The sequence below is a fragment of the Armigeres subalbatus genome, chromosome 1, assembly GCF_024139115.2.
Source record: "Armigeres subalbatus isolate Guangzhou_Male chromosome 1, GZ_Asu_2, whole genome shotgun sequence".
In the NCBI taxonomy this organism is placed as follows: domain Eukaryota; kingdom Metazoa; phylum Arthropoda; class Insecta; order Diptera; family Culicidae; genus Armigeres; species Armigeres subalbatus.
In genome coordinates, this window is record NC_085139.1 from 148,908,056 (window position 1) to 148,935,254 (window position 27,199).

Below are 27,199 nucleotides of genomic sequence, written 5' to 3' on the forward strand. Positions count from 1 at the left end.
ATTGTTCAATTTTGAAATAAATAATTCTCCCATTTACCTTACTTCCATCGCGTTTAAAACTGGAATATTTATTATAAAACCTATCAATCATCATGACATCTTCGATGGCAGGCATCACGGCCCTCGAGTTACTGTTAGCCCACATAATTACGCAAACGTCGATTATGCTGCTGCAATGCGTGGAAATAATCCTACTGGCCACGTTCATTTTCGACGCGCAGAACCAAGGAAGCAACATAACCGTGGTCGGTTTGCTAATGCTGTTGGGCTTCGCCGGAATGCTGTATGGTGAGTATTTGAAAACAGTCATTAATATAATTTGCTCTTGAAATCCCTATTATTTGATATAGGATTATACAAATTAACATTCTGTTCGAGACTACACCAGTTTCTACAGTCGATTCTATATTGCCCCGTGGCCTATGTACAGGGGTAGACAAAAAGGTTTGAGATTGACAAAATTTCCAAAAAAGAATGAAAAAATCTGAAGGGTTATGTACAAGACATGACCGCCCAACGTAAACTACGTAGAACAGTCTGGTGCATTGAGGAATGTAGTCATATTTTAAGATAATTCATTCGATTACTTATGTCACTGGTTTAGAACAAAATTACCATAACTTAAAATATAAAAAAAATGTTGGATACAGTAGTCAGGGGTGACGTCCGAGCCCTCACCGACAGTCTAGAGGTCAAATAACAAAATCGTTCAAAAAGGTCACTTATAATTCAGTTTTATTGATCTCAGATACATTAAATCTATTCTACAAGCATTCTATGTAGTTGAAACAGTGATCCATTCTCAACCCCATTTGACCCGTTGTATCCCCGACGACGGTACGATAACTTAAAATTTTAACTTTAAAACCCCAAGTGGTAATAATGCTTTTCGCAATTCCAACTGTTGCATTCGACTTAGAGTAAAATTAATAAGGATTCAGTTTGATTCCAAATTTTCGCCCACTAGGGACACGGCAGGTATTTCCGTCTGTTCGTCATAGTCTCGAAAACCAATAAAAGAGACGCTTTTTTGTAAAATTCATACGTACAAAATCGTAAGCTCAGGAGAAACGTTCTGCTATAGTGGAGTTCTAGCAAATGTACGTTGCTTTCGTTGGTTTTAGCCCCTACGACGATGGACGGAAATACCTGCCGTGTCCCTATTCTAGTTTATTTGTAGTAATATATAGGTGGATATAGTGGAGTATGTTTATTAAATAATACTATTCTGAAATAAAAATAACTCACTAGCGTTACATGGTTATGATATCCCAAGCAGCACACGTTGAGCCAATCTTGTTGAAGTAACCATATTGTGAGAGAATTCGGGCATATATAAGTTACTGTGATCGATGTGCAATATGTGAGTGCGTGTACCACGATTTAGCGATTTTACGACAGACAGAAGAATCTCTGCTCTGGCTACGGAGAAACAGGTACCTCTGTCCAATGGTAGTCAAAGCATCGAGTGGTGTCATCACTGGTGGAAGAATACGAGCCTTGGACCTTTGGCAGAATCTCAGCCTTCTGTTATTTGGAGTGACCAGGAATAGTTGGCAGAGAAGGGATAGTCGTATTGTTGAGTCCGACAAAGAAGCGCGAGTCGATAAAACCCGGTTGCGCCAACTAGAAATCAACAAATACTAGCCATGTACCGTTTTGACTCAAATTCCGAACATGACTCATATTCCGAACTTTTTAAAAGCCCATTTCAACTTTATTCGTGTAATTTTCTCCACAGGAGTTTGAATTTGTTTGTTATCTTGATCTTCAGTGCGGAATACCAATGACAGTTTTAGTTTTAGGGCGCTAAAACGTCAGTGTTCGGAATATGAGTCATATTCGGGATTTGAGTCAGAATGGTACCAAAAACCAAGCCATTCGGTTGAGATGCGCCAGAGTAGTAAACGCTGCGGACGGGAATAGGGTATTTGTGCTATTTTATTACAATCTAACTCCCACTATCTGGCAGTGGCATTATGGATAACATATTCGTGCAACCATATTATTAATATGATTGCAAGAATCTTAGATCCGAGAGCAAGAAAGTAATAGTTCTATTGTAACGTATAGCCCGTTTCAATAAAGTATGCGTTCCGAAGCTGTAGCCGCATACAATAAGCATGATTGTACCCACAGAGTATCTGAAGTGCATTCAAACTTCCTGAATTAAAATTTAAATCTTTTGATTTTGGCGCATATTTAATAATAAACATAAGTTATCTTTGAATCGAACATATTTGTTCATTTGCATTGCAATTATCGCATTATGACATTGCATTGCCGTTGCTAACAATCGATCATCCTATCTTTGCACAAATATGCGCTTGTATGTATATCGCCGACTGCGGTCACTGCTCTGGCCCTACTGTTTGAGGCAAACTGGTGCAAAGCACCGCACAAAAAGAAGAGCCCAAAAACCAACTACACTGAACGACGGCCGAATGAGACTCACGTTGCGAAAGAGAAAAAGAGGTGCTGCCAAAATGGTCCAATACCCTACTTTAACATTGATAATCAAATGTTTCAATATAACTGGAAAATTGGTGGAGAGTTTCCGAGTCGATTGATATATAAATCTCAAAAATCCATCGAAAGATGAATGCGCTATTAACGTTCAAAATCTTACATGATTTCGTGACGGTCTCGGATTTGGAAATTTTCATTTGTCACCCTGTATCAGAGTCTTCCCCTTAGACGTAGTTTACGTCAAAAATCTATCACTTATCTTTTCTGAATGCATATACGATATGTAGCATACCGTGAAAGACTTTTTTTGCAAGCTGTTATGATGAAGAACTGATTCGGGAGGCTATACCAAATGATAAATTTCTTTTAAAAGGCTCCAAACGAGGAGGGCACTTGTTCTGATGATGCATTTGTTCTACCCAGCTGTGTGGTCTCCAACAAAAAATGAACGAAAACAAAGCGAGAATCTTCACTTCTCGGTGGGGGTTGCCAATCCCATTCTGTTTTTTGCACTTGTATATCTACCTAGTATACAAGTTTGATAAATTTATTTTCATGGCTTGTTAGGATTCGGAACAGTTTTTGCCTTTCTTTTATCGTTGTTCGCTATCTATTGAAAGCGATTTCTACAAATCCTGACCGGGGCGATCGAACGCAAACACTCTCTAGTATTCTGTCTTTATCCTGAATCTCAGATCGATTCAAAGGTACCACAGATAATCTTGGTTTTCCGAGGCTATGTTAAAAATTCATGTTTTCTTCTGCTTGTCATTTTATGCGACGTTCCAGGTGCCTCCGAAGTAAGAGTCGGGTTTGGATCCGCCCGGAACCATGCAATAAGCCTGGCAACACACTTAAAATAAATCGCAGATTTCTGTGAAATTCCACCGAAATCTCAACAGCAGAACTGTTCAGTGAATAATTTTACAGATTTTTGGTGGTTTTGGCAGCTGAACAAAGGAAAAATCGCCGAAAATTTTGTGAAATAATTACCGAATAAATCTGCTGTTGAGATTTCGGTGAATTGAAGCAAAATTCACCGAAATCTGTGAAATGATTTAAGTGTGAAATTTCATATTTTTTTCCAAAACGAATATAAGACTGTAGCGTAAGACTCACCACTTTGTAACAGATTCCGGGTGTTATGCGAAAGTGACATCGATTCAGGATGTACGACCAAATGAGTGACCGTTTTTCACGGAAATAGTTATATCTGCGCATTTCTGACGAATTCTCGATTTGCAGGCAACATTACTCGGCAAATTAGTAAAACATTATAAAAGTAAACGTCGCATAAAATAATACGCAGAAGAAAAATAGGCATTTTAAACACACCTTTCAAAAAAAACGGAACACCTCCGATGCACGTCAACCTATCTGAGATGTTGGATAAAGACAGTAAACCGTAGAAGAGCTTTTGCATCCGGTCTCAGTTTTATCAAAATCGTATTATTTTAGGCATAGTTATAATCATTTGAATTTTGACAAAATGTTGCCTACATCATCATTTTTGTCTAATCCCTGTACATAGGACATCCGGTCAGTGGAGTAGCCACAAAATGGGTATGGGGAGGTTTTCTGAATTGAGTTCTATTGAGCAATTTCATTGTTTCATCTGCGATACTGGTTTATATTTTTATTCAACTGGCAACTTGATTCTGGCGGACTTTACGTCCTGCGTCGCTCATATACAATGATGTAGAATTTTTGCGTTTTCTAGCAAGTCATAGATGGAACACAATGGATCTGTTTCCAATGTTCATGAGACACAACCGATATTCTGCAAGTTTATGCTGTCCTTCTATTTTAGAGTAGGGAGTTTTTAACCATTTCAATATTGAAATAAATATTTGAGTTGCCTGTTTTTTTTAAATCTTTAATGAATCAAGGAAAACGAAATGGCATAAATTCTTTTGATTAAATCGATATTATCCAACTTTCAGAAAGCAATACATATTCTGAGCTAACTGAACCATTGTAAAAAGCACAACATCATCGGGAGAAGCACGTTTGTTGTGTACAACTTGAGTCAACATACGATAATCACTATCATGCGAGTATCGGAAGGTCAAATTCATACGATCAAATCTAGATCAAATAGATACATATTAGTAACAGATTAAATTTTGTTTAAAAGTATTTAAAATACATTTCTCGCACTTAGTGTGATAGGATAGGATGTTTTCTTTTAGTCAATGTAGCGAATTGCAGTAGTTTTCCGATAATTTAATGGTTTTTTTTTTAACCAGTTCATTTATTTTGTAGGCTCAGTCGTGTGTGACACTTTGCGGAGCCGCAATTCTCAAGTATGATATTTTTACATGGTATATCATCTTATCTTAACAGTTAGTTGGGAGGGGATATAGACCATAATACTCGTGGCGACTCAAGGTTAGAAAAACTTAATACAGGACGGACGGGGTAGGGATTTGGGTTAAGGTTATTTCAGCTGCTCATCCGGGCGTTTGACGTTGAACGTTGAAAACGGTTTTGCGTGGCGTCGTGCTCGATTTTGGTTCGTCAGGGAGCATCTTCCGGATGGCCAGAGCTTCGGGGTACATGGTACAGAGAAACAGAATCGGACAAGAAAAAAAAACTGAGAAAGAGAAGAATATAAGCATTAAACTTTGATGTCAGCCAAACAAAGGAAGACATAGATGGCCTGCATATATATCACATCGCGATCTCCCAAAACACCTCTTATATCCCGGAAGGGTTGTTTACCTCGGGCCACAAGGGTATCCAATAGTTGCTCTCTGGAGGCGTCATTTTCCGAGCAATACCAAACTACGTGATCGATGTCATCGTAACCGGCTCCGCACCTACATAGGTTGCTATCGACCAGGTTTATTCTGTAGAGATGTGTGTTTAGTGAATAGTGATTGGACATAAGTCTCGACATCGTGCGAATGAAGCCTCGACTTAAGTCCTCACCTCTGAACCACGCTCGCGCAGAAACTTTAGGAACTATGGAAAATAGCCACCGTCCAAGTTCATTGTGTGACCAAATCATTTGCCAATTTTGAAGAGTACTCTGACGGACTAATGGGAAAACTCGTTATTCGAGATTTGTCTATCATAAACTTCACCTTCCTGTGCGCCCACCTTTGCTAGCGAGTCCGCCTTCTCATTGCCATAGATTAGGCAATGGATGGGACCCATACAAAGGTAATCTTGAATGATCTTTCGATTCAAATCACGCATCTGCTCTCTTATAGTTGTAAGAAAGTAAGATGCGTGCTTAACAGGTTTCATCGACCGGAGTGCCTCGATAGAACTAAGACTATCCGAGAAGATGAAATAATGGTCTACGGGCTGATCGGAAATTATCCCCAAAGCGAAATTAATTGCTGCCAGCTCAGCAACATAAACCGAACACGGTTCTTGAAGTTTTCGGAAGGTGGTTGAACTTACGTTGAAAACACCGAAGCCAGTGGATCCGTTAATGCGAGAACCATCAGTGAAATATCTGTTATTGCAATTGACATGTTCATATTTTTCAGAAAAATGGAAGGGATAGATATTTGTCGAAGATGATCTGGTATTCCTTGAATAGCGTGTTTCATGGACAGATCGTATTCAATTGAGGAACTGTCGTTGACGAAGTGAACTCGAGGTGGATTATAACATGGAAGACAGAGATCTGACGATATGTAGTTGAGATAGACTCGCAGGTATCTTGAATGATGGGCCAGTTCAAGCATATTATCGAAGTTTTCTAATACAAGTGTGTTACTTGTTCCACATTTGATCAGTATTCTAAGTGAGAGCTCCCAGTAACGGTGCTTTAAAGGAGTGACTCCAGCAAGCACCTCCAGGCTCATGTTATGCGTTGAATGCATACAGCCAAGAGCAATACGCAAACAGCGATATTGAATTCGTTCCAATTTGATTAGGTGGCACTCAGCTGCTGAGAGGAAGCAGAAAGAGCCATACTCTAAAACAGAGAGAATAGTCGTTTTATATAGTTTGATGAGGTCTTCCGGGTGAGCGCCCCACCAAGTTCCGGAGATAGAACGGAGAAAATGGATCTCGATCGGCATTTCTCTAACAAATAATCAATATGGGTTTTCCAGGTACACTTGGAATCAAACCAGACCCCAAGGTATTTAGAAGATAAAGATTGGTTTATGTCATCTTTCAACAGCTTTAGTTTCAGTTGAGCTGGGTACCGCTTCTTAGTAAACACTACCAATTGAGTTTTTGCGGAGAGAACTCGATCCCTAAATGTCTGGCCCAAACAGTCAGGTTATTTAGGGAATTTTGCAATGGTCTTTGCAGGACATTTGCACATGAACCTCTTAGGAGATTACGGCATCATCTGCAAGTTGTCTAAGCGTGCATTGTCCTTCCAAACAATTGTCAATATCTTTAACATAGAAATTGTAAAGCAGGGACTTAAACATGAACCTTGGGGAAGGCCCATGTAGCTATTTCTGGAAGTTGTCAGAGTGCCGAGAGTAAAGTTCATATGTTTTACTGACAACAAATTGTACAAGAAATTATTCAAAATAACGGGTAATCCACTACTGTGCAAATTTTCCGACAGTACTTCTATGGAAACAGAATCAAAAGCGCCCTTAATATCCAAGAAAACTGAAGCCAGTTGCTCCTTGTGCGCATAGGCCAGCTGTATATCTGAAGAGAGCAACGCTAGACAATCATTTGTTCCTTTACCTTTTCGAAAACCGAATTGACTATTTGACAGTAATGCATTTTGCTCGACCCAATGGTCAATTCTTGAAAGGATCATTTTCTCCAATAATTTCCTCATGCACGATAGCATGGCAATCGGTCGGTATGAATTATGATTAGACGCTGGTTTCCCAGGCTTTTGAATAGCTATTACTTTGACCTGTCGCCATTCAGGTGGCACAATGTTGTACTCCATGAAACAGTTGTACAGGTCGAGTAATCGTCTTTTTGCGACATCTGGGAGATTTTTTAGAAGATTGAATTTGATGTTATCGCATACCGGAGCAGAGTTATTCGATGAAAGAAGAGACATAGAAAGTTCCAGCATTGAGAATGGTCCACCCAAAGAACCGGGATCAGTGACTGATTCTCGAAATAGCGGTTCTGCTGGTACGGATTCTGGACAGACCTTTTTTGCGAAGTTGAATATCCATCGATTGGAGTATTCTTCACTCTCGTTGGTGGAAATGTGGTTCCGCATGTTGCGGGCCGTTTTCCAAAGTGTTGTCATTGAGGTTTCTCGCGATAGTCCTCGACAAAACGTCGCCAGTAGCTACGTTTTTAGCCTTGAGAAGATTTTTGAGCTTTCTTTCAAGCCTCAAATACTCTTCGAAAAGCTCAGACCTTCCGTGTTTACGGAAAGCCTTGAAGGCATCAGATTTCTCGGAATACAACTTAGTACATTCATCATCCCATCCAGGAGTGGCTGGTCTTCTTATGACAGATGTACTTGGAACGCGTCGTTTCTGAGCTTCTAGTGCGCTTTTATGAATCAATTCGGTAAGGAATCGATACTCATCCAGTGGAGGAAGAATATCAGTTGATTCAGTACCAATTTTTACCGCCGATGCAAATATTTGCCAGTCAATGTTTTTCGTGAGGTCGAAAGGAACATTAACTGGCACTGATTGTTGATAGCCGCTTTTGATTGTGGTGACTATCGGCATGTGGTCACTACCATGGGGATCTTGGATTACCTTCCACGTGGAATCTAATGATAGTGAATTAGAGCATAAAGACAGATCTATTCGACTTTCCTGACCTTGAGGTCCTATTCGAGTTACTTCGCCTGTGTTCAAAATATTCAAGTTGAAATCGTCGCACAAATCATAGAAAATAGGCGCTCTGTTATCGTCTCTAGTTTCGCCCCATGCAATACCATGTGCATTCATATCACCCAGTATTAAAACTGGGGATGATAAAAGAGAGACTGCGCTCCAAAGATGCCGACGATTAAGTGAGGCATTTGGGGAATATACACTGAAGCTATGCAAAGGTCTTTATTCTTTACATTTACTTGGCAAGCGACGATTTCTAAACCATTAACAGTCGGAATGGGAATTCTGTAGAAAGTGTGACATTTTTTGATTCCCAAAAGAACGCCACCATAGTTATCATTCCGATCTTGGCGAATAATGTTAAAATCGTTGAAGTTGATTTCAATCGGAGTTGCGAATTAAAAACTTAAACACGTCCAATTTATGTTTCAGACTATGACAGTTCCACTGCAGCACAGTGATTGTATCTTGTATGGCCGTATTATCCATCGAAAGATACAAGTCCTGCAAGAAGGGCCATGAAACAGTCAATTGCTTCAGATAACTTTCAACTGTTGGAATAAAGAGGTCAATGATTGGCCTCAATGAATTCGGAATATTGAATAAGTTCAAAATACGATCCACAAGGTCCTTAAAGGATATCAATCCTCGCTTGGACGAGATTCTTTTCTTGGAAGTGCGAGTAGCAGTTTTCTGCTCAAAGATATTCCTTGACTGATGTTTCTTTGTAACATCACTTTTAGGCAATGGCGGGAATGTCTTACTGCAACATGGGTCAAAAGGAGCAGTATAGACAGGCTGCTTCGGAATTTTAAATAATCCCCCATTACCATCAGATTTAGGCAAGCTTCTAGGGATGATTTTTGTTTTCGTACGGCGCAATCCCGGGAAGACAGTTTCTTCCTCTTTTCGGGTACGTGTACCTCCGCAGAATCATCCATATCGGCTACGTCAGAGTCCGATTCGTCTATGGAAATGACATCATAAAAATCACTTACTTGAACGGCAGCTGAAATAGCAGCCGTTGCGTTGGCAGTTGCGGATGTGTCTTGCGACTTCACCATTTCTGCATACGACTGCTTAGAGCGCTGTACTAACGAACGCTTAACTTTTTGGGTGCGCTTTTGTACACCGGACATTCTTAGCAAACCATGGGGAGGGTCCATGCCACAATAAGCGCACTTTGTAACTTGTTGTTGGCAGGACTCCTCCCTATGCCTTTTCAAAAACATTTGCCACAACGGGGCTTGTTGTCGCAAAACTCGGCAGTGTGCCCCAACTGTTTGCAGTTGGTACAATTGAAAACTCTGGGTACAAAAGACGCACCGGAAACAACATATTTTCGATATCTACATATTTTGGGAGTATCGAACCGGCAAACGTTACCCGTAGCGAACCTGACTTCGAATATACTTTTTTACCATCTACCATAGCTGCTGAATGCAATTCCTTGCAGTCCAGAATATCCACGGTAGACTGCAGGGCATTCTTTAAACGGCCTTTTCCTGCAAGTACATCCTTGCAAGTCAGGCTCGCTGCGGTAATTACGCCTTCAATCTCGACCTCCCGCGAGGGGACGTAAACCAAATATTCAACATTATAGTTCTGGTCTTTTGCGATAGCATTTGCATCCTGGTATGTAGGTGCAGTTACACGTAGTTTGTTCCGATTGATCTGATAAAAATCAGTTTTCGGAAAACGACGCGTCAAGTCACGTTTGATTCCTAAGAAATCAATACTTTTCACTTTCTGCCGAAAGTAAACAACCCAGGGACCAGATGATGTGGCCTGGTAAAATCGCGTGGAACGACATTGTCTTTGGGAGGCGTTTCGCCTCCACTCACTTCGTCCATGTATCAAAGAAAAAAAACTTAAATAAATTTATTTAAGAAAAAAAAAAATTTTTTGTCCAGGCTATTGCCCACCCTTTCTGCACTGTCCGATTCTTTCTGTCGAGAAAATGTGTACCCATCTCCACCGCATGCAAACAATACAAAGCGAATTGGTACTTAACCGTTTTGTTGAGCTGCCTTTTGTAGGTGCCTACGAACGTCGTCGTACGGGGATGGATGATGCTCTGTCCGAATGCTGATATTCACGGCGCTGTAATGATTACCGGTTGGTAATTTACCAATTACAGCCCGCTTCCTTCTGGTCGCCAGGAGTTCACCTTGCGAAACTTCGGTGCCGGTGCGGTGGCAAAGTAAACTTAAAAAGCACTTGATCGAGTTCGCGTGAAGAGATCCAAACTAAATGCGTCTGACTCGTTCCGATGCGACACAGGGAATGGATTTAATGGTTTGATGTGATAAAGAATGTTTACAACTTGCAGCAAGTAGCAACAATCACGATTGTAACTTTTGAAACAGTTGAGTTATAGCCGAAAAATCAAATCGATGAGGGGAAAGCAATCCAGTTGCGCCCTTATGATTCTAAGCATGAGATTTTATAAATTTCAAATTGGTTCATTTGATTCCACAACTTGCTTGTAGCTTTACGATACGTATTTCTACCTTAAAATATGTGCGTCTTCAGTGAATCGTTCTTGATCTGACAGCAATAACTCCCCAGCATGAAAGTCCGTAGAAAAGACATTCCAAAAATTCTCAAAGAGTTTCCAGATTGTTATTGGACGAACTACCTATGCAGTTAGTCTCTTGAATTTCGAGTGAGAAAGGACTATATTCTTACTCTAAGTTCCTTGATAAGTTCTATTCAGCGGTGTTTGGGTGGTGTGGGGGTGGTGTGGTGTATTCTTACCCAATTGATCATGTTTTGTGAAATTGTGAATTGTGATAAAACGCAAGGTGTCGCAAGATGGTTTTTGATCACCTCAAAAACTGACCACTTGCCCGGAGAACCAGCTTCCAGGAACGCAAACGAACCTGCCCAACACCCTTCAAGTTCCTCGAATAGACTCTATTGAATATGTCTCGCGAAATCATGAAGTGTGACACGTTGCACGTTAAGGGTTTAATTGCCCGGTGGAAACAGCTTCCCAGAAGGCCAGGGAACTTGCCCAAAACCACCCAGGAACTTTGATATTGGCTCTATTGAACATGTCTCTTGATATCATGTAATAAGATATATCAAAAAATGAGTTTCAAGACTTCATTCGGCTCGAAAAAACAAATCTACCCCACTCGACGCCGGAATTATTCCAGAGCCAGGTTACTTTTTCCCAATTTTAAAATCCTGAGCTGGTTAGTGAGTGAATCATCAAAATCGGTTGAGAATCAAAGGATTTTACTATTTGCTCTGAACCACTTATCTGTTCAGGTCTCCAGTTAGCCTTACGGCCAAAGACATAGGATTGCCATTCTGGAGATGGTGTGTTCGATTCGTTTTTTTGTGTCTTTACTAAGGAGACTTTCAGCCCTAGACTGGCTCATCTCCGTGTTCGATTCTCTTTGCGGTCCAATATGTGGTCGTGTGAAAACATTCTCGACCCTTCGGTATAGTGTATCCAATGCGAATGACACACAAGATACATATTTAATATAGTGGAGCAATTGGGGTATGTATAATCATCCTTCGCTCCAGGGGAAATAACTTTGTCTAACCTAATCAACTAAATATGAAGCGGGCAGGCTTTTCCGGAAGACTAGAAATATGCTTAAGGATCCCGATCCCAGAAAACCAGGTTCCAGATTGGGATTCCTCCAGCATCAAACCGATTTCACTAATCTCATATCTCTCCAAGGTGGTTGAAAGGCTAGTCGACTGTTGTTTGTGCGAGAAGTTGGAGAAGAACACAACGCTTTCGAGCAAGGAAAACATGCCGACCTTGTCTTCTTGGACATCTCGTCTCAGAGGAGTTCAACTGCACTTGACCCCCTAGTACAGTTGGCGGATTGCTGCTTCTCCAAAAATATGCTAGCCCTAATCTGCAATTTTCTCCCATCGCTCCTTTCGAGTATTGATCGACAACGCAGCGTCCAGGACTTACTAGGAACGGACTGGCGTCCCACAAGGATCAATTCTAGCGGTGACCATGTTCTTATTCGCTTTGAATGGAGGCATCCGTGAGCTCCTCATGGGCTAGGGACTCTAGGCCGAACGCAAATCTGAACTCAATCAGCTGCCAGCGTCGTTCACCGCTGGACCTCATCGGTGGGGTGAATAGCCAGGAAAAGTGCCCGTGGGCACGTTTGTAATCGGTAGCTTATAAAAGTCCTTGGGGTCTCATTTTACCATGGGATAATTTTTACGCCTTATTTTAGAGCGGTCAAAGCCGGCTGCAGATCTAAGATCAGGTTCATCAGCACACTGTTCGAACCGCACTGGATAATTAACAGAGCCATCCGTTACCGGATAGGTAAGGCGCTTAACGACAGCAAGCTGGCCAGCCCTCTCCCCAGTCTTCAACCAATACCTAGGTATCGTTTCCGAACTCCTCTCGTCCACATTCGCCGAGGCTGGCTGTGTCGCAGCAAACGCCCCTACCACATCTAAAGATAACAGAGTCCCACTCCTTGTGCGAGGGGACCGGATTCTGCGAACGGTGGCTAGTGCCGATTTGTGTGTAAATTTAGAAAAATACTCAACAGAAACTCTTAAGAACTTTCTGTTGAACAATTTTCTGTAGACAATTTTATTAATTTTCCGTGAAAATACTGAAAAAATTCTCATGAAAATAAAAAAGAAAATCTCTGGAATTCCCTCCATTTTATCTTGAGAATTCCAAAGACCTATCCAATTAAATTAAAAAAAAAATATCGTACAAACCACGTGGAAAATCCGAAAATAATTTTCATTTTAATATTTTTTAAAAACTTTTTTTTAGGAAGTGCATTAGGTTTTTCCGGCGAAAGTCGAAAGATTCTCCCGTTAATGCCTTGAAAAAATCTCGATTTTTTTAAAAGAAATGAATGCAATAAAAAAATATCACACCGATTCATACCACCACCGTCGACGCCAAGTAAACACGCTTTCGGCTTGACGCTGAAAACGCCGCCGCCGACGATTTTTGGATCGGCGTACACCTCTATCAGTAACTCGTGTCCACTGGCATGGAGTGAGGAACAGGTATTCCTCCAATGCCAATGTAAATTGTTCACAGCGTCTAAAAGAGGAGAAAACATCTAAGTTTTAAGTTGGTCGGTGGTGGATTTGTAGAACACCAACTTCGCCAGGTTTAAGCATCAATGCACAGACAGGGCGGTATTGTAATAATGTCCGGAAATGACTCTCTGACAGCCTGTCCTCTCAATGCAACGTCTTTTCCGATGAGCCTGCGTCAATCTTTATCGCCGCCACTTTACCTCCCGACACACACATTAATTCTTTTGGATTCAAGACAACGACCCGAGACACTCTCGCAATACATTTTCAGACTTTACTCTCTCATATGTATTTTTGTCAGGGTTTGCAGAAATCGCTCTCAATAGATAACGAACAACGATAAAAGAGAGGCAAAAACTGTTCCGAATCATAACAAGCCATGATAACAAATTTATCAAACTTGTATACAAGTGCGAAAAAACAAAATCGGATAGGTAGCCCCCACAGAAAAATGGTGATTCTCGTTTTGTTTTCGCTCATTTCGTGTTGGTTATTGTCTATGCGGGTCATCGCTGGAACGTCGCGTCGCTCAACCAGCGAGCGCTTTCCAGTTTGGTGCTGTAGCGACGCATTGAATTTGCCTGCGTCGCTGGAGCACTTACTGGAAAGGGTCGCCAGCGATCAGCGACGTAGTTGAGACAAGTTCATACATGTTCTTGATTTAATCTGCATCAACAATACTGTACAGCTGTGTAGAACAAGTTGAAATGCATCATCAGTGCCAGTGCTCCCCGCATTTGGAGCTCTCTAAAAGAAATTTATCATGGGGTATAGCCTCCCGAATCAGTTCTCTATCATGACAGCTTGCGAAAAAAGTTCGTATATGTATACAGAGATGATAAGTGAGAGACTTGTTCATTCTCTTTAGGATTCAATCCCTGATTTTCGTACAAATGCCAACCAAGTAGGATGAGTATTTAGTATTGTCCGGCTCCTACACACTTGCTGCATCAGCAACGGCGCTCAAGGCGGAGGCGGAGGTCCTTCGTAGCTTAGAAGGGAGAGCACCTGTCTAGCGTACTCGTCTAGCGTGGGATCAAACCCCACCGAAGGGGCGGTTACCCTCCAAAACCTTTTCCGAACTAAATCTATCACATGTTGTGCATATGCATAATCGAGTTTCAGACATAGTAATTATTTTCTACTCCGGGTGGCTTAATACCCGGTAAATCCATATATAAATCAATCTAAGCAATAAACAATTACAAAATTTTGTACAAAATGAATATTTTTTTCCACAGAAAAAGAAAAATTTCCTTAGAAAAATATGAAAAAACAACAAATCTGAGCTTCTTTTTCAAAAGAACCATTTAGAATCTAAGGACAATTTTCCTCAGATTCCTTTCTTAAAAACATGTATTATTTGTAGAAAATTCTAACCAATTCTATTGCTTTTTTTCTTTATTTTTTAAATATTATAATATTTATTCTGTTCATTCAAAGTTAATTGCCTATATTATAGGCTTTTAGGCTTAACTTTGAATGAACAGAATAAATATTTTTTGCTCAAAAAATTAAAACTTTCCACAAAATAACAAAAAAAGAGGAACAAAAAACATGAAAATTTTCATTAAAAAACGAAAAAAAGCAATAGAATTGGTTAAATTTTCTACAAATAATAAATGTTTTTAAAGAAGGAATCTGAGGAAAATGGTCCTTAGATTCTAAATGGATCTTTTGAAAAAGAAGCTCAGATTTATTGTTTTTTCATGTTTTTCTAAGGAAATTTTTCTTTTTCTGTGGAAAAAGTATTCATTTTGTACAAAATTTTGTAATTGTTTATTGCTTGGATTGATTTATATATGGATTTTTTTTCATTTTTAAAATCTACAATTTTGATGTCTTAAAAAAATTCTTTTCTTATTGCGATTTTTACTGTTAAAAGTGCTAATATATTTTCGTTCCGAAGAAAATTCTTTATTGTTTATGGAAATTTTGCAAAATTTCTGATTTTTTTAGAGGGAGTTTCTATTTTAGTCCAGAAGACTTAATAGGAAATCTCAGTTCCAAGTTCCAGTACTCTTCTTCTTCTACTACTTCTTCTTTTTCTTCTTCTTCTTCTCCTTCTTCAATGGCTCTACATTCCCACTGGAACTTGGCCTGCTTTTCAACTTAGTATTCCATTAGCATTTCCTCAGTTATTAATTGAAAGCTTTTCTATGCCCACCATTGCATGAGTATGTATCTTGTGTGGCAAATACAACCGAAAATATCCTAGACCGGTCCGAGAATCGAACTCGCCGTCTCCGGATTGGCAATCCGATGCTTTGCTCGCAAGGCTAACTGGAGACCAGCAGTTCCTTAAAAATGGGAGCGAATGGGGTTCACTTTGAATTTCCAAGGTCGCAAATTCCACTTTCCAGCCATGAACATAAAAATCGAACGAAAAGTGCCAAAAGATAGCTGGGGAAGCTCTACCTCCACTCATCCCTTTGCCCTAACCTACACGTTTAGATCAGTCACATTTCGTCGCAATAACCTTGCTTAATCCAATGCAAAGATACGATACCAGTAAAAAAGAATGCCAAAAATCAATATAATTTTTAAACGCTCTTTTCTTAGGTTTGCTGATTTCCATATTTTGTGATGCACATTCGACGGCGAACTTCATGGCCACTGGAAGCTTCTATCCCATGATAATCATGTGTGGTAAGTTAATTAACATAATGATGCCTCTTGCAATGTGTTTTATTCCGCTTACGTGCTTATTTTTTTCCAGGAATTTTGTGGCCCTTGGAAGGTATGCCTCAGTATCTGCAATACCTGGCCTACTGTTTCCCGTTCACGGTGCCATCGATGGCGGTTCGCAATGTGCTTTCCAAAGGGTGGAGCATCACTAACTCTCAGGTGTATATGGGCTACGGTGCAGTTGGTGTTTGGATAATTAGCCTTTTGTTATTATGTTTAATCGGATTGAAGATCAAGAAATAGGAATATGTTAATCACATTAGGAAATATTCCAACTCAATAAATAGCTATTTAGTTATAATTTGGTTAGCGCTGTATATACGAATTACTGGTTATTACTTGATTGATTATTCAATCGGGAGAATCTGTAGAAAAGATGTTTAAAATTTGCTCACCAGATATTTGGATATAGCTCAATTAGACATAGAAAGGGTATAACGCGTTGCTAAGCAAAAAAAAAATCCAAAATAAGAGTATCGCAGATTTTATTCAATCTCTCTAAAATTTGGTGTAGCAAAGTTATCACTGCTGTCACCTGTGTGATAGCGTTTACGTAAGGTATATTCTGAAAGTCTGTTATTTATAATACCAATGTTGTTTAGATATAAAGAATGAGTGTGAAAATAGGTTTCGTGACGTTATGAGACTAATTTATTTTTTCAGTGTACATTCCTTACCCCGTGAGGCAAATAGATAACCAGAATATAACTTTCTCTAGATTTTTCTAAAAAGAAAATCTTTTCAATTGTGGCACACAACGGTGTATTAAGGTTTTTTGACATTCTTTATCTGTTCATTGAATTGTATTTGAGCTAACATATGCAGGAAGTTTAATCATAATTTGATAATGATAAAAAACAAAGAAATCATCTTTTTCCCCAAAGCCCTAAAACGAATTCAATATTTTACGTGAAACGGATTTTTTGTTAGAAAAATACTAGATGATATTTTTTAAATAAATGAGTGTACTATATAAAAATAATTGTGTTTCTATTTCTAAAGAAAATCTGAAATCCCTTATATGCAAGTTGAGTGTGTGCGTTTCTCATGTTTTACAAGGAAACAGCTAAATTAAGCACCCATTATATATACATACGCTGTAAATATTATATGGTGGAGAATTGTAATCAATCGAAAAAATGAATGAAAGCCGACAAACTTTAATTTGTTATAAAGTTATTTCTCCTGTAAATATTAGTTTTTTGTGCAAGTATGATATTTTATAATTTACTAGCAGACCCGGCGAACTTTGTCTCGTCAAAAATTAATCAATTTTCTGATACAATTTTTTACCTACACAATTTATATAGAAAACAAATCAGTTATCATGACATTTTTCCTTTTAATTAAGTAAGCAAACAAAAATTTCCATAAATCGATCTTTTCATTATCGAATGACAATGCCAACTTCGTGTTATGTATACAAATAATCAAGATAAACAATTCTCATATAACATGTACGAAAAAGAATTTCATCGAAGAGATTGAATCTTATTTTTTAACGAATTTAAATTGGCAAATATTAGGCTGCCTATTCTTGAGTGATGTGCGGTCGTACAAATGCCACCTTTGTTTCTTATATTACATTTATAAATTCCTGCAAAACCCATTTCATAAAAAAGATTGAGTTTTGATTTTCAAAGTATTTCTATTTTATCTCCATTTTTTCTCGTATATAGAAGAAGAAAACAAATATAAATTAGTGAAAATTGGGCTGCTCGTTCTTGAGCGATGCACGGTCGTACAGATGCCAACTTTGTTTTATATATAGGTATAAGATAAGATATCATCCTATCCAGAGTGTAAAATAATCGAAATTATTTGGTGAAGCCCACCTTTCTTCACTTGTCAGCTCACTTCAAGACACATTCATAGTCGGCTCTGGACTGTCAATATTCGGTTGAATATTAGTCATTGAATATTTTTGCACTTTCCACAAATTTATATATTATATCAAATCTAAACACGTTTCAATTGAGTAAAGTTATGTATCAAAAAGAAATTAGTCCGATTTACGTCCGTGAGGCAATTTCAGAGGTAAACTTCAACATAAACAATACTAATTATGTTTTTTCTGCACATAGTAAGCATTTTCAGTGACAGTCGAATGAATGAGTCGGTGGAATAGTCATCTGACTACGTCAATCTATGTTTTGAATAATCATGCGATGTTTGTCAAAAATCGGACTGAAGTAGCTTCATGAAGTTGAATATTTTACGCTCTGATCCTATCACTAACAGTTAGTAGCGAAGGGACAGTGACTCGTGGCGACTGGCGAAAATATTGAAAAACAAGTAAATACTAAATACTATATTATACATTGCTGAAAAACGAACAGGAAAATTAGTGTGTATATAAGGTTCCATAATTTCAAAACCACAAAGAACTGCAGTACACGTGAGAAATTGAATCCGATTAACTTCACGTAAAAAACACTTCCAAATTACCGATATACTGAAGATGTGTGGCACTGCATTTGCTATGCTTTCATCTTACGCGTAGCCTAACACCTCGGAAAATTATTCCACCGGATATCGATTCTATGTCCCGTGGCAAAATTTCGTAAATCTCTCCCCTATAAAAACATATAGAAACAAAAATTCGTGGACATGACTCCCGAGGTGTGGGACTAGCTTAACTGCCAAAAGAAAAACTCATCTAGATGAAAACTCACACTTTTCCCGCTGATATCCTTTCTCACGTCTCATCGATTTTTCCTTTATGTATCGTACGGAACACCGAATATTTTTTCCCTCCTACGCCTGACAGTAGAGCATCAACATCGGTTGGAAATGGATGTGAACGGGATTCACTCCTCGGTGTCGCGTACAACGTAGAGTACATTCTGAAATTTTGCACAGCTGGATATGAAAAATTTTATTGTATCTAGTGTGACGCGGTTGTCGCTGTTTTAAACTGAAGGAAAAACATTGAAATATCTTAAATAAGTGCTATAACGTGAGCGCAAAGTGATTTGAAATGATTTGGAAATAATTGAATGTCTAGCAAAATCTTTTTACTCAAGCCAATTTGTATTCCAAATACACCATCGAAAAAAGCAAATAGAAAAGTGAAAAGTAACATGTACGATAGCAATTTATCGTATTGCTACTTCCAAAAAATGTTTTTGTGTTTTAGATGATATTTTTCCGCGATTTTAAACTATAAATCCCGGAGGTCAGGATGAATGTGAGAAAAATTACCTCATCGGAAAATAAAACCAATTATCGATCCCCATACTACTCAAGTGTGCTGCAGATTCAAGAAAGAGCTACTTCTTTGCATGCAGTTTCTAAAGCGTTTACAAAACGTGGATTATAAGCTATTTTCAAAAGAGCTTTCCCGTGATCGAAGATTGTGAAACATGTAATTTCCAAAAAATACATGTAATGGTGATTAGTGAAGTTTAAAATATATTGAAGATTCCTTGTCAAAATGAAATCGTGTATTACATTGTTCAGTGTTCACTCAAGGTGTTTCCATTCCTGTTAGTCGTGAATAGAGTATTGAAGAAGCATCGAAAAAACAATCAGAATAATTATAAGTTCAAATGTTTTTCACAGAAAGGAAAATTAATAACTGTGTTCGCTTTGTCGAAGCTTCATCGTTGTATACGCAAGGAAAATGTCAAAATGAAAATGCACCGTTGTGTAATTGTGTTGGTGTGTTCACCCATGCCCGTGAAGTTGTTCAAAGAAGAATGGTTTAAAAACAAAGTCATGTGCAGAACGTAATAGCCACAACGACGATAAACCATCACCAGCACCACCCGCCACCACCCACTGCTCCACTAGAAATCGAGCGCCTCGTTAATATAGAAAATTGTCAACAGTTATTTTCACCAGTGCCAAACCTCTCCCGTAGTTGTTTACATGGAAAAAGAAAAATTGTCGAAATGTAATCAACGTTAGGTAGTGTTTTAGATGATCCAATGGATAACTGATCATAAATTGTGTCACTTCTTCTATGTCATAACAACATCTGATTTTCGTCCATTTACTCGCAACAACAACCACACGCAGTCAAGTGTGTCCATTCATGTAGAAGCTTCATCGAAGACAATCATCGTGTCAATCAACGACATCGACACCCATTTATTCATCTGTTGAATCCTGACATCCAATGCTGCATAATATGGACGGTAGTATATCACCCAGCTCTCAAAATTGTTCATTTTTCTTTAAACGGGCTTATCTCATACCCCATGTGCTATAATTATAACACAAACTAAATTCTAATACTCAATACTGGTTCCCACCTGATGATTTTTCTGGGCAAATAAATTAGTTAAATCCTCTAACCCATTGAACAATCCCGTTCGTCTTTACCTTGGGATGAGACTTGCATAAAAAAATGAAATCGTCAATCATATTATATTATAGGTAGTATGTCGAATCAGCATTCTGATATGGACAGTGCGTGGAGGCGCGTAGTACATTATAGGTTAGACCCACTACAAATTTCGGCTTTTCCAACCTTCCTGTCTATTATTTTGACACTTTTTTGACATACCTACATAATATAAGGTCTAGTTTTGCTAAGACCATCTCAAACACAGTAAATATGAAGGAATACCCAAAAGTAGCAACTATATAACCAAAGACCGGATGAATGAAAAACTGTCGAAATGGCAACGTACGAAAATGTGTGAAATCGTGAAAATAATACTAGCATTATGGGATTGGAACTTCAGACTGTAGTCGTAATGAAGCTTCCTTTTTATTCCATAACAGAACAGTACTGCATTCGGATCATCCCATCCTGCTTTAGTTGGTACACGAAATGGTATTTTATGTCCACGTGTTTTGAGCGGTTGGTGGAACGTAAGGACTCCAATTGATTTATACAAGACTGGTTGTCTTCATGGATTACTATCGGCTTGGTTGTTTTCACCGTGAAATCCGCTAGTAAAGCATCAATCCATAGAAGTTCTTGGCAACCTTCTGCGACCGCTATGAACTCCGCCTCCGCACTGTTGAGGGAAATGCACGTTTGCTTTCGGGATCCCCTGCATATTGGTACACTGCCAAACGGGAGTACCCGGAGTTGGACTTACGACTTTTCGCATCACTGGCATGATCTGCATCAACGTACATCTCCAGGTCGGAATCAGATTTTCCCAAAACAAGTTCATGGTATGCTTGAGATAGTGGAGTGTTCGTTTCGCTTCGATCCAGTCTGCCTGTGTTGGTGAACTCATTGACTTGCCCAGAAGGGAAACACTTATCGCAATTGCAATGTCTGGACGAGTATTCACAGCCACGTACAGTAAACACCCGATAAGACTGGCGTATTGATAGTTATAGGATAACTTGTCTACCTCCTTCTGTACTGGGTGTGGCCAGGATCCATGGGGTATTTAGACGGCTTCGCTGGATCTATGTCAAAACGTGTCAAAACCTTTTGAATATACGTCAGGAGGCTGGCGCATAAAAATTGACTTCTTCAGGTCCCCGTCAGCGTATTTGACCAACATTTCTCGTTGGCTGTCAACCGCTAGCAGCACTCGAAAAGTTACTCAACGATCCACTGGTGCAAAAACTTTTTCATAGTCTGTCACAAACTTTTGATTGAAGCCTTTTGCAACTAAGTGGGCTTTATACCTTGCAACGTTGCCGTCTTCGTCCAATTTGCGCACAAACATCCATTTGCAGACAATCGCTTTCCGATCAGGTGGTAGATCCGCCAAATGCCATGTACCATTCTCATACAATGATTGCATCTCATCTTCCGTAGCTGCCTTCCATAGCTCTGCTTCGGGACTATTTATTACTTCGTCGTATGTGTTCGGCTCATCTGTAAATTTTGTTGCCATTCCTGTTGTTTCTCGGAAGCGCAGAGGCGACACACTCTTTGTGTTACGGGATGATCGTCTAACCGGCGTGGCAGTTGGCTCGATTACCTCGCGGATTGCTGCACCATCGTCATCTTCATCTTCGTTCTGAGTCTCGTACGTACTTGAATCTACATTCGATAGCTCCTCCTCAACCAGAGTTTCGTCGTTGATATCTTCTTCAGATTCTGGAGCCACATCAACAAGATCACCCAGAAAATTGACACTGAACTGCTGGACAAGTTCTGGTTCGTACTCTATGATTTCAGTATCCAACTTTTTCGAATGCTTGATGTCCTCATGATTCTCCATTTCTATAAAATTCGCATCCCGACTGATGTTTATTTTATCGGTGGTGCCATCTATGAAACGGAGCGCTTTATTATTATTATCAGCATACCCCACGAACGCCAGTTTCTTATCTTAGGATCAAGCTTTGTGCGTTTCTCAGCTGGTACATGAACGATAGCTGAGCATCCAAACATGTGTAGTTGGCTGTAGTCCGGTTGTTTTCCGTACCATAATTCAAATGGTTTTGATGGACCTTGGTATAATGTTTTGGAGGTGTACAGCTGCATTGATGGCTTCGACCCAGTAGCGATATTCAAGCTTCGCATCAATTGCCATACATCAGGCCATTTCCACCAACGTCCGATATTTTCTTTCCACAACTCCGTTTTGTTGCGGGGAGTAACCTGCTGTATACTGCGGAACAATTCCATTTGCTCGATAAAATTGACCTAAACGCTTGGCCTTACATACACCGATTTTCGTTTAAAAAAATACACCGTCGTGTAACGGCTGAAGTCGTCGATTATGGTTAAAAAAATATCTTGATCCGCCCGGTGTCACGGTATTTATGGGACCACAAATGTCGGTATGTAATAAGTCCAGGATCCTCATCGACTGTCGCTCCGTTTTCCGCGGGAAAGGCTTCCGTGCAATCTTCCCTTCAGCATAGCATACGCAGGTCCGAAAAAATGTCACATTTCATGATAAATATGTTCTTCTCCAATCCTTCACGGACAACCCGCTGGATTGCGTTCGGGTCCCGGTGCCCTAGGCCGACGGAGGTCCTTCGTAGCTTAGTTGGTTAAAGCACCAGTCTAGCGTACTGTAGGGTCGTGGGTTCGAGTCCAATCGACGGGAAAGTGGTTACCTCCAATACATTTTTCAAATTATTATCTTCCACATAATGTACATATTCACATATGAGTTTCCAATTTTGATTCCAAATCCGGAACATAATATACATCGCTGAAGATAATCTCTTACTGATATCGATGGAGCGCAGCATTCGAGATCCAGTTGTGAGACTATCAGGCCAGAATTATAAAACGATGTCTTCGTCTACGATTGATGAATACTTGCAATTGCTGATCTTCGCTGATCCACCAAGTCCCACTGGCGTATAACAACGTATTGGACCTCCATATATTCGTAAACTCGCAATTGATAACACGAGCTGTCAGATGCATCCAGTATCTTTTTGCGTAAAAGTAGTGATCCTTTATAAAAAATATGTTATATAACTTTTCATGTAGACTTTGTTACTTTTTACAAAGTTTTTAATAAGCACGCTACTTTGTACTAAACAAATCTCGGATACTTATTCAAAAGGACGCATGTGATTTTGTAAACAAATGTTCAAACGTCGATTTGTCCAATCTGATGGCACTCCCACGCAAACCAACACCACCAACAGGTAGCCGAAGCCTCCCCCTATCTGTCTGTGGTGATGGCTTGCGTGGGAGGGATGTCAGATCGGACAAATCGACGTTTGAATCTTTGTTTACAAAATCACATACGTCCTTTTGAATAAGTACTTGAGAAATATGGAAATGCGTTTTATTTCCAATCTAATGATGATATTAATTTAACACTTTTGCGAATTAGAAACACTTTTATTGTTTTAAGATAGGTGTTATTAACCGGAGGTACATTTATCTCTAAGGGCACCTAAGGGGCCCCACACACGCTCCGACAGGTTGTACAACTTTGACTCCGCCTCCATGAAATTAGGTTCGGTCGGAGAAAAGTCGGATCGTCTGTAGGCAATTTGCAAATTTGCTGGAGGCGGAGTCAAAGTTGTACAACATGTCAGAGCGTGTGTGGGGCCCCTAAGACAGAAATGGGTTTAAGGGATGAGAGGTTGTATTATAATAGCCAAAAGCCAATTAAAAATTGATATTTAAACATCACGCCGTTTGTATGAATACAGTTGTATATTATAAGCACGTTGACAAATTCATGACCGCTACTTCGTGATTGATCAGAACTAGTGAAGTCGAGCAAATGAAGCTTAGGACTTAGCTTTCTATTTCTGACGTGCATGTTTGCAATTACAGATACTATACCAGAAAAACCCTTATGAATCATTCAGCAATTTTATTCCTTTTCTTGTGCGATATGAAACATAAATTGGGTATATTCATATAGTATTGGTTGATTATATTCATTTTAAGAGTCCCGTCCAGGCTTGTAAAATGTCATCTGCATGTCATTTGACTAATTTGTTCATAACTTTCTTCAGAAGCCAAATTTACTTCATAATTTTAGATGTACTCATAACGCTTGAGTAGGGCTATATTTTTGTCCAAGGGTACATTACTCTAAATATAACATCTGCGGCTGGAAAGTCAAAACTCTCCAAAATGTCACGTGTCATTTGACATAATGTCATTTGAATGACATTTTGCCTCCCACGCCTCAGATTACATATTTACAGCAATGTCTTGTTGGACAAAGTTGTAGGTACATTTAAGCGCTATAAGTTCGCCATACCTCGGGAGTTGATAGCTATCGCCTGAAAAAAGTTCTGGGAAAAATATGCAAACGAATGCAAATGACATTTTACAACACTCCCGTCCAATAAAATCTTCGTTTTTGGAATGAAATGATTGACTTTGATGTGTACCTACGTACAGGCTGAACCGACGATAAATAATACGGAACACGCATGGAACGTTCTCTTAGATGATGCTAGTAATAGTAACAATAAAATTCCTTCTGACAGGATGTTTCTTCCTGTTACATATTTAGTATTCAATGCTCACTGAAAACATTCCTTCAACAAGTTAACCCGTTCCATACTTAGTAAGACACCAATCGATATAGGTGTACGTGACAGCTTGAATGGGTTTCAGGGAAGGGGTTGAATTGTCTCGTGTTGTCATTATCTTATCAGTTCATATCCTGTAGAGTGGATGTCACTGCCATGAATAGCCCACATACTGGATACGTATGTACAGTCACTCTCAAAATTGAGCGTACAGTATGGATTAGTTGACTACATTCGAAAATTTCAAAGGAAATTAAATGGTTGGCTCGGTTGTTTTAAATGCATTTCAATATTCATCCCTTCCTTCAATGTATGCGTGCATAAAATTGTTGAAATTTTTTTCTCTGAAGTTTATTTATTTGAAAATATTCTCAAAATACGCTTATTAAATGTGACAAAATTGAGCGTACAGCGAAATTTTTTCTATAAAATTTCTTATTATAAACACGATTAATGTATTTTAATATTGTTTTTTCATGATTATATTTATAATAATAAACATCCGCTACCTAAACTTCCAATATTTTGAAATTAAACCATGTTTTGGTCAAAATGGCGAACAAGTGAGAGGTAAGAATATTGCTATTTAACAATGCAATACTTCTGGGCAAAATAGATGCTTTAATTTGTATGTTTCACCGGCATCGTATCTTATATATGATAGATAATCGAAATCGAGCGAGACATACGATAAATTTGGGAAAATTCAGTCGGTAAATGATGAATACAGATGTAAACATACAGAGAAAACGACAAATGTTAGTAATGACATAATTCAAATTTAGTATGTCTTTAACTTAAATTTGTTTTAAAGCTCAATTATTGTCTCAGGTCTATCATTAAGAGTAATATTATTGAATCCAATCATTCACAGTCAAATTCTAAAAGTACAAGGTGCATGTTAAGGTACCGAACATAAAAACAGCTTTTCAACCCCGTAGAGCACTTCTGATTGAATATTGAAAAGATAGCTTAAAATCGTAATTTCATAATTAAGTTTGGATTAAACTCCACGATCTGTTACCATAAGGGATACAATTGGATTATTTCCATGTGGCGAGTAAAAATAAACATTTTTAAGAGTTCGGCAGCTAATTTAATGATATCTTGGTGAATTTAAATGATTCAACCAAATTTGTCTCTACGGTGACTGAGTCTTCAAATATGAAATGACATCTTATAATGTATCCGTGTGCTGCTCTTTTATTAATATTATTATTAATGAGTGTCCTGAGCCTATAAGCTACCTATACATCGATTTTTAAATAAAGTTATACTTAATTTGAAATATGCCATTCCTAACAGTTGTCGTTTTCTCTGTATGTTTACATCTGTTTTCATCATTTACCGACTGAATTTTCTCAAATTTATCGTATGTCTCGCTCCATTTCGATTATCTATCATATATAAGACACGATGCCGGTGAAACCCATATCTTAAAACATCTGTTTTGCCCAGCAGCATTGAATTGTTAAATAGCATTGTTTATACATCTTAATTGTTCGCCATTTTTATTAAAACGTGGTGTAATTTAAAAAAAAAATGAATGTTTAAGTAGCGGATGTTTATTATTATGAATATAATCATGAAAAAACAATATTAAAATACATAAATCGTGTTTATAATAAGAAATTTTATAGAAAAATATTCGCTGTACGCTCAATTTTGTCACATCTAAAAGGCGTATTTTGAGATTATTAAAAAAAAATGAACTTTAGGAAAAATTTCCAACCATTTTTGTACGCATACATTGATGGAAGAGATGAATATTGAAATGCATTAAAACAACTAAGCCAACAATTAAATTTCCTTTGGAATTTTCGAATATATTCATCTAATCTATGCTGTACGCTCAATTTTGAGAGTGACTTGGGAAAGTACAAGGCCAACTAAATTTATAGCCCAATTGAAATTGGGAACGTACAGTTATATTTGCAATTTCGTTTTTTTACATTGGATTTTGAAGATTCTAACTTTTCAACAACTTTTGAATCAAGGGAGAATCTATTTAAGTATTTTTTATGAAGAATATATTTTACTCATCATACGTTTCTCAAGCTAGAATAGAAACGATATAAAGGACTAAGAGCAGCTGAGAAAGAATCCTCCGGCGTAAGAAATGGAGGTACGATGAAAAAGTATTCTCGAAGGCAGAGGGAAGTGAAGAAACAACACACTGAAGTTCTACAAAACGATCAACAACATGAGCAATGACAGCTCCGGAAATCTGTTGACCGACCGAGCAGGGGTGACTGCTAGGTGGGAAAAGCACTTTGAGTTATTGTTGAATGAACCATCAGGTAGAGAGGGTACAAATAGAATCAGGATTG

General features: G+C 38.7%; 2 protein-coding genes across 2 annotated transcripts in view; both read left to right on the plus strand.

Annotated features, from left to right (window-relative positions):
- LOC134205234 (ABC transporter G family member 20) overlaps positions 1–16,956 on the plus strand; it is a 119,141-nt gene extending 102,185 nt beyond the window's left edge. The window contains exons 10-12 of the mRNA XM_062680306.1: positions 112–288; positions 15,849–15,935; positions 16,006–16,956. Of these exons, the coding sequence (XP_062536290.1) occupies positions 112–288; positions 15,849–15,935; positions 16,006–16,217 (476 nt within the window). The 3' untranslated portion in view covers positions 16,218–16,956. The remainder of the gene's footprint in view (positions 1–111; positions 289–15,848; positions 15,936–16,005) is intronic.
- A 2,882-nt stretch (positions 16,957–19,838) lies between these two features.
- LOC134207310 (serine-rich adhesin for platelets) overlaps positions 19,839–27,199 on the plus strand; it is a 28,778-nt gene continuing 21,417 nt past the window's right edge. Inside the window, exon 1 of the mRNA XM_062683036.1 lies at positions 19,839–19,872. The gene's annotated coding sequence lies outside the window, so the exon portion shown is untranslated. The remainder of the gene's footprint in view (positions 19,873–27,199) is intronic.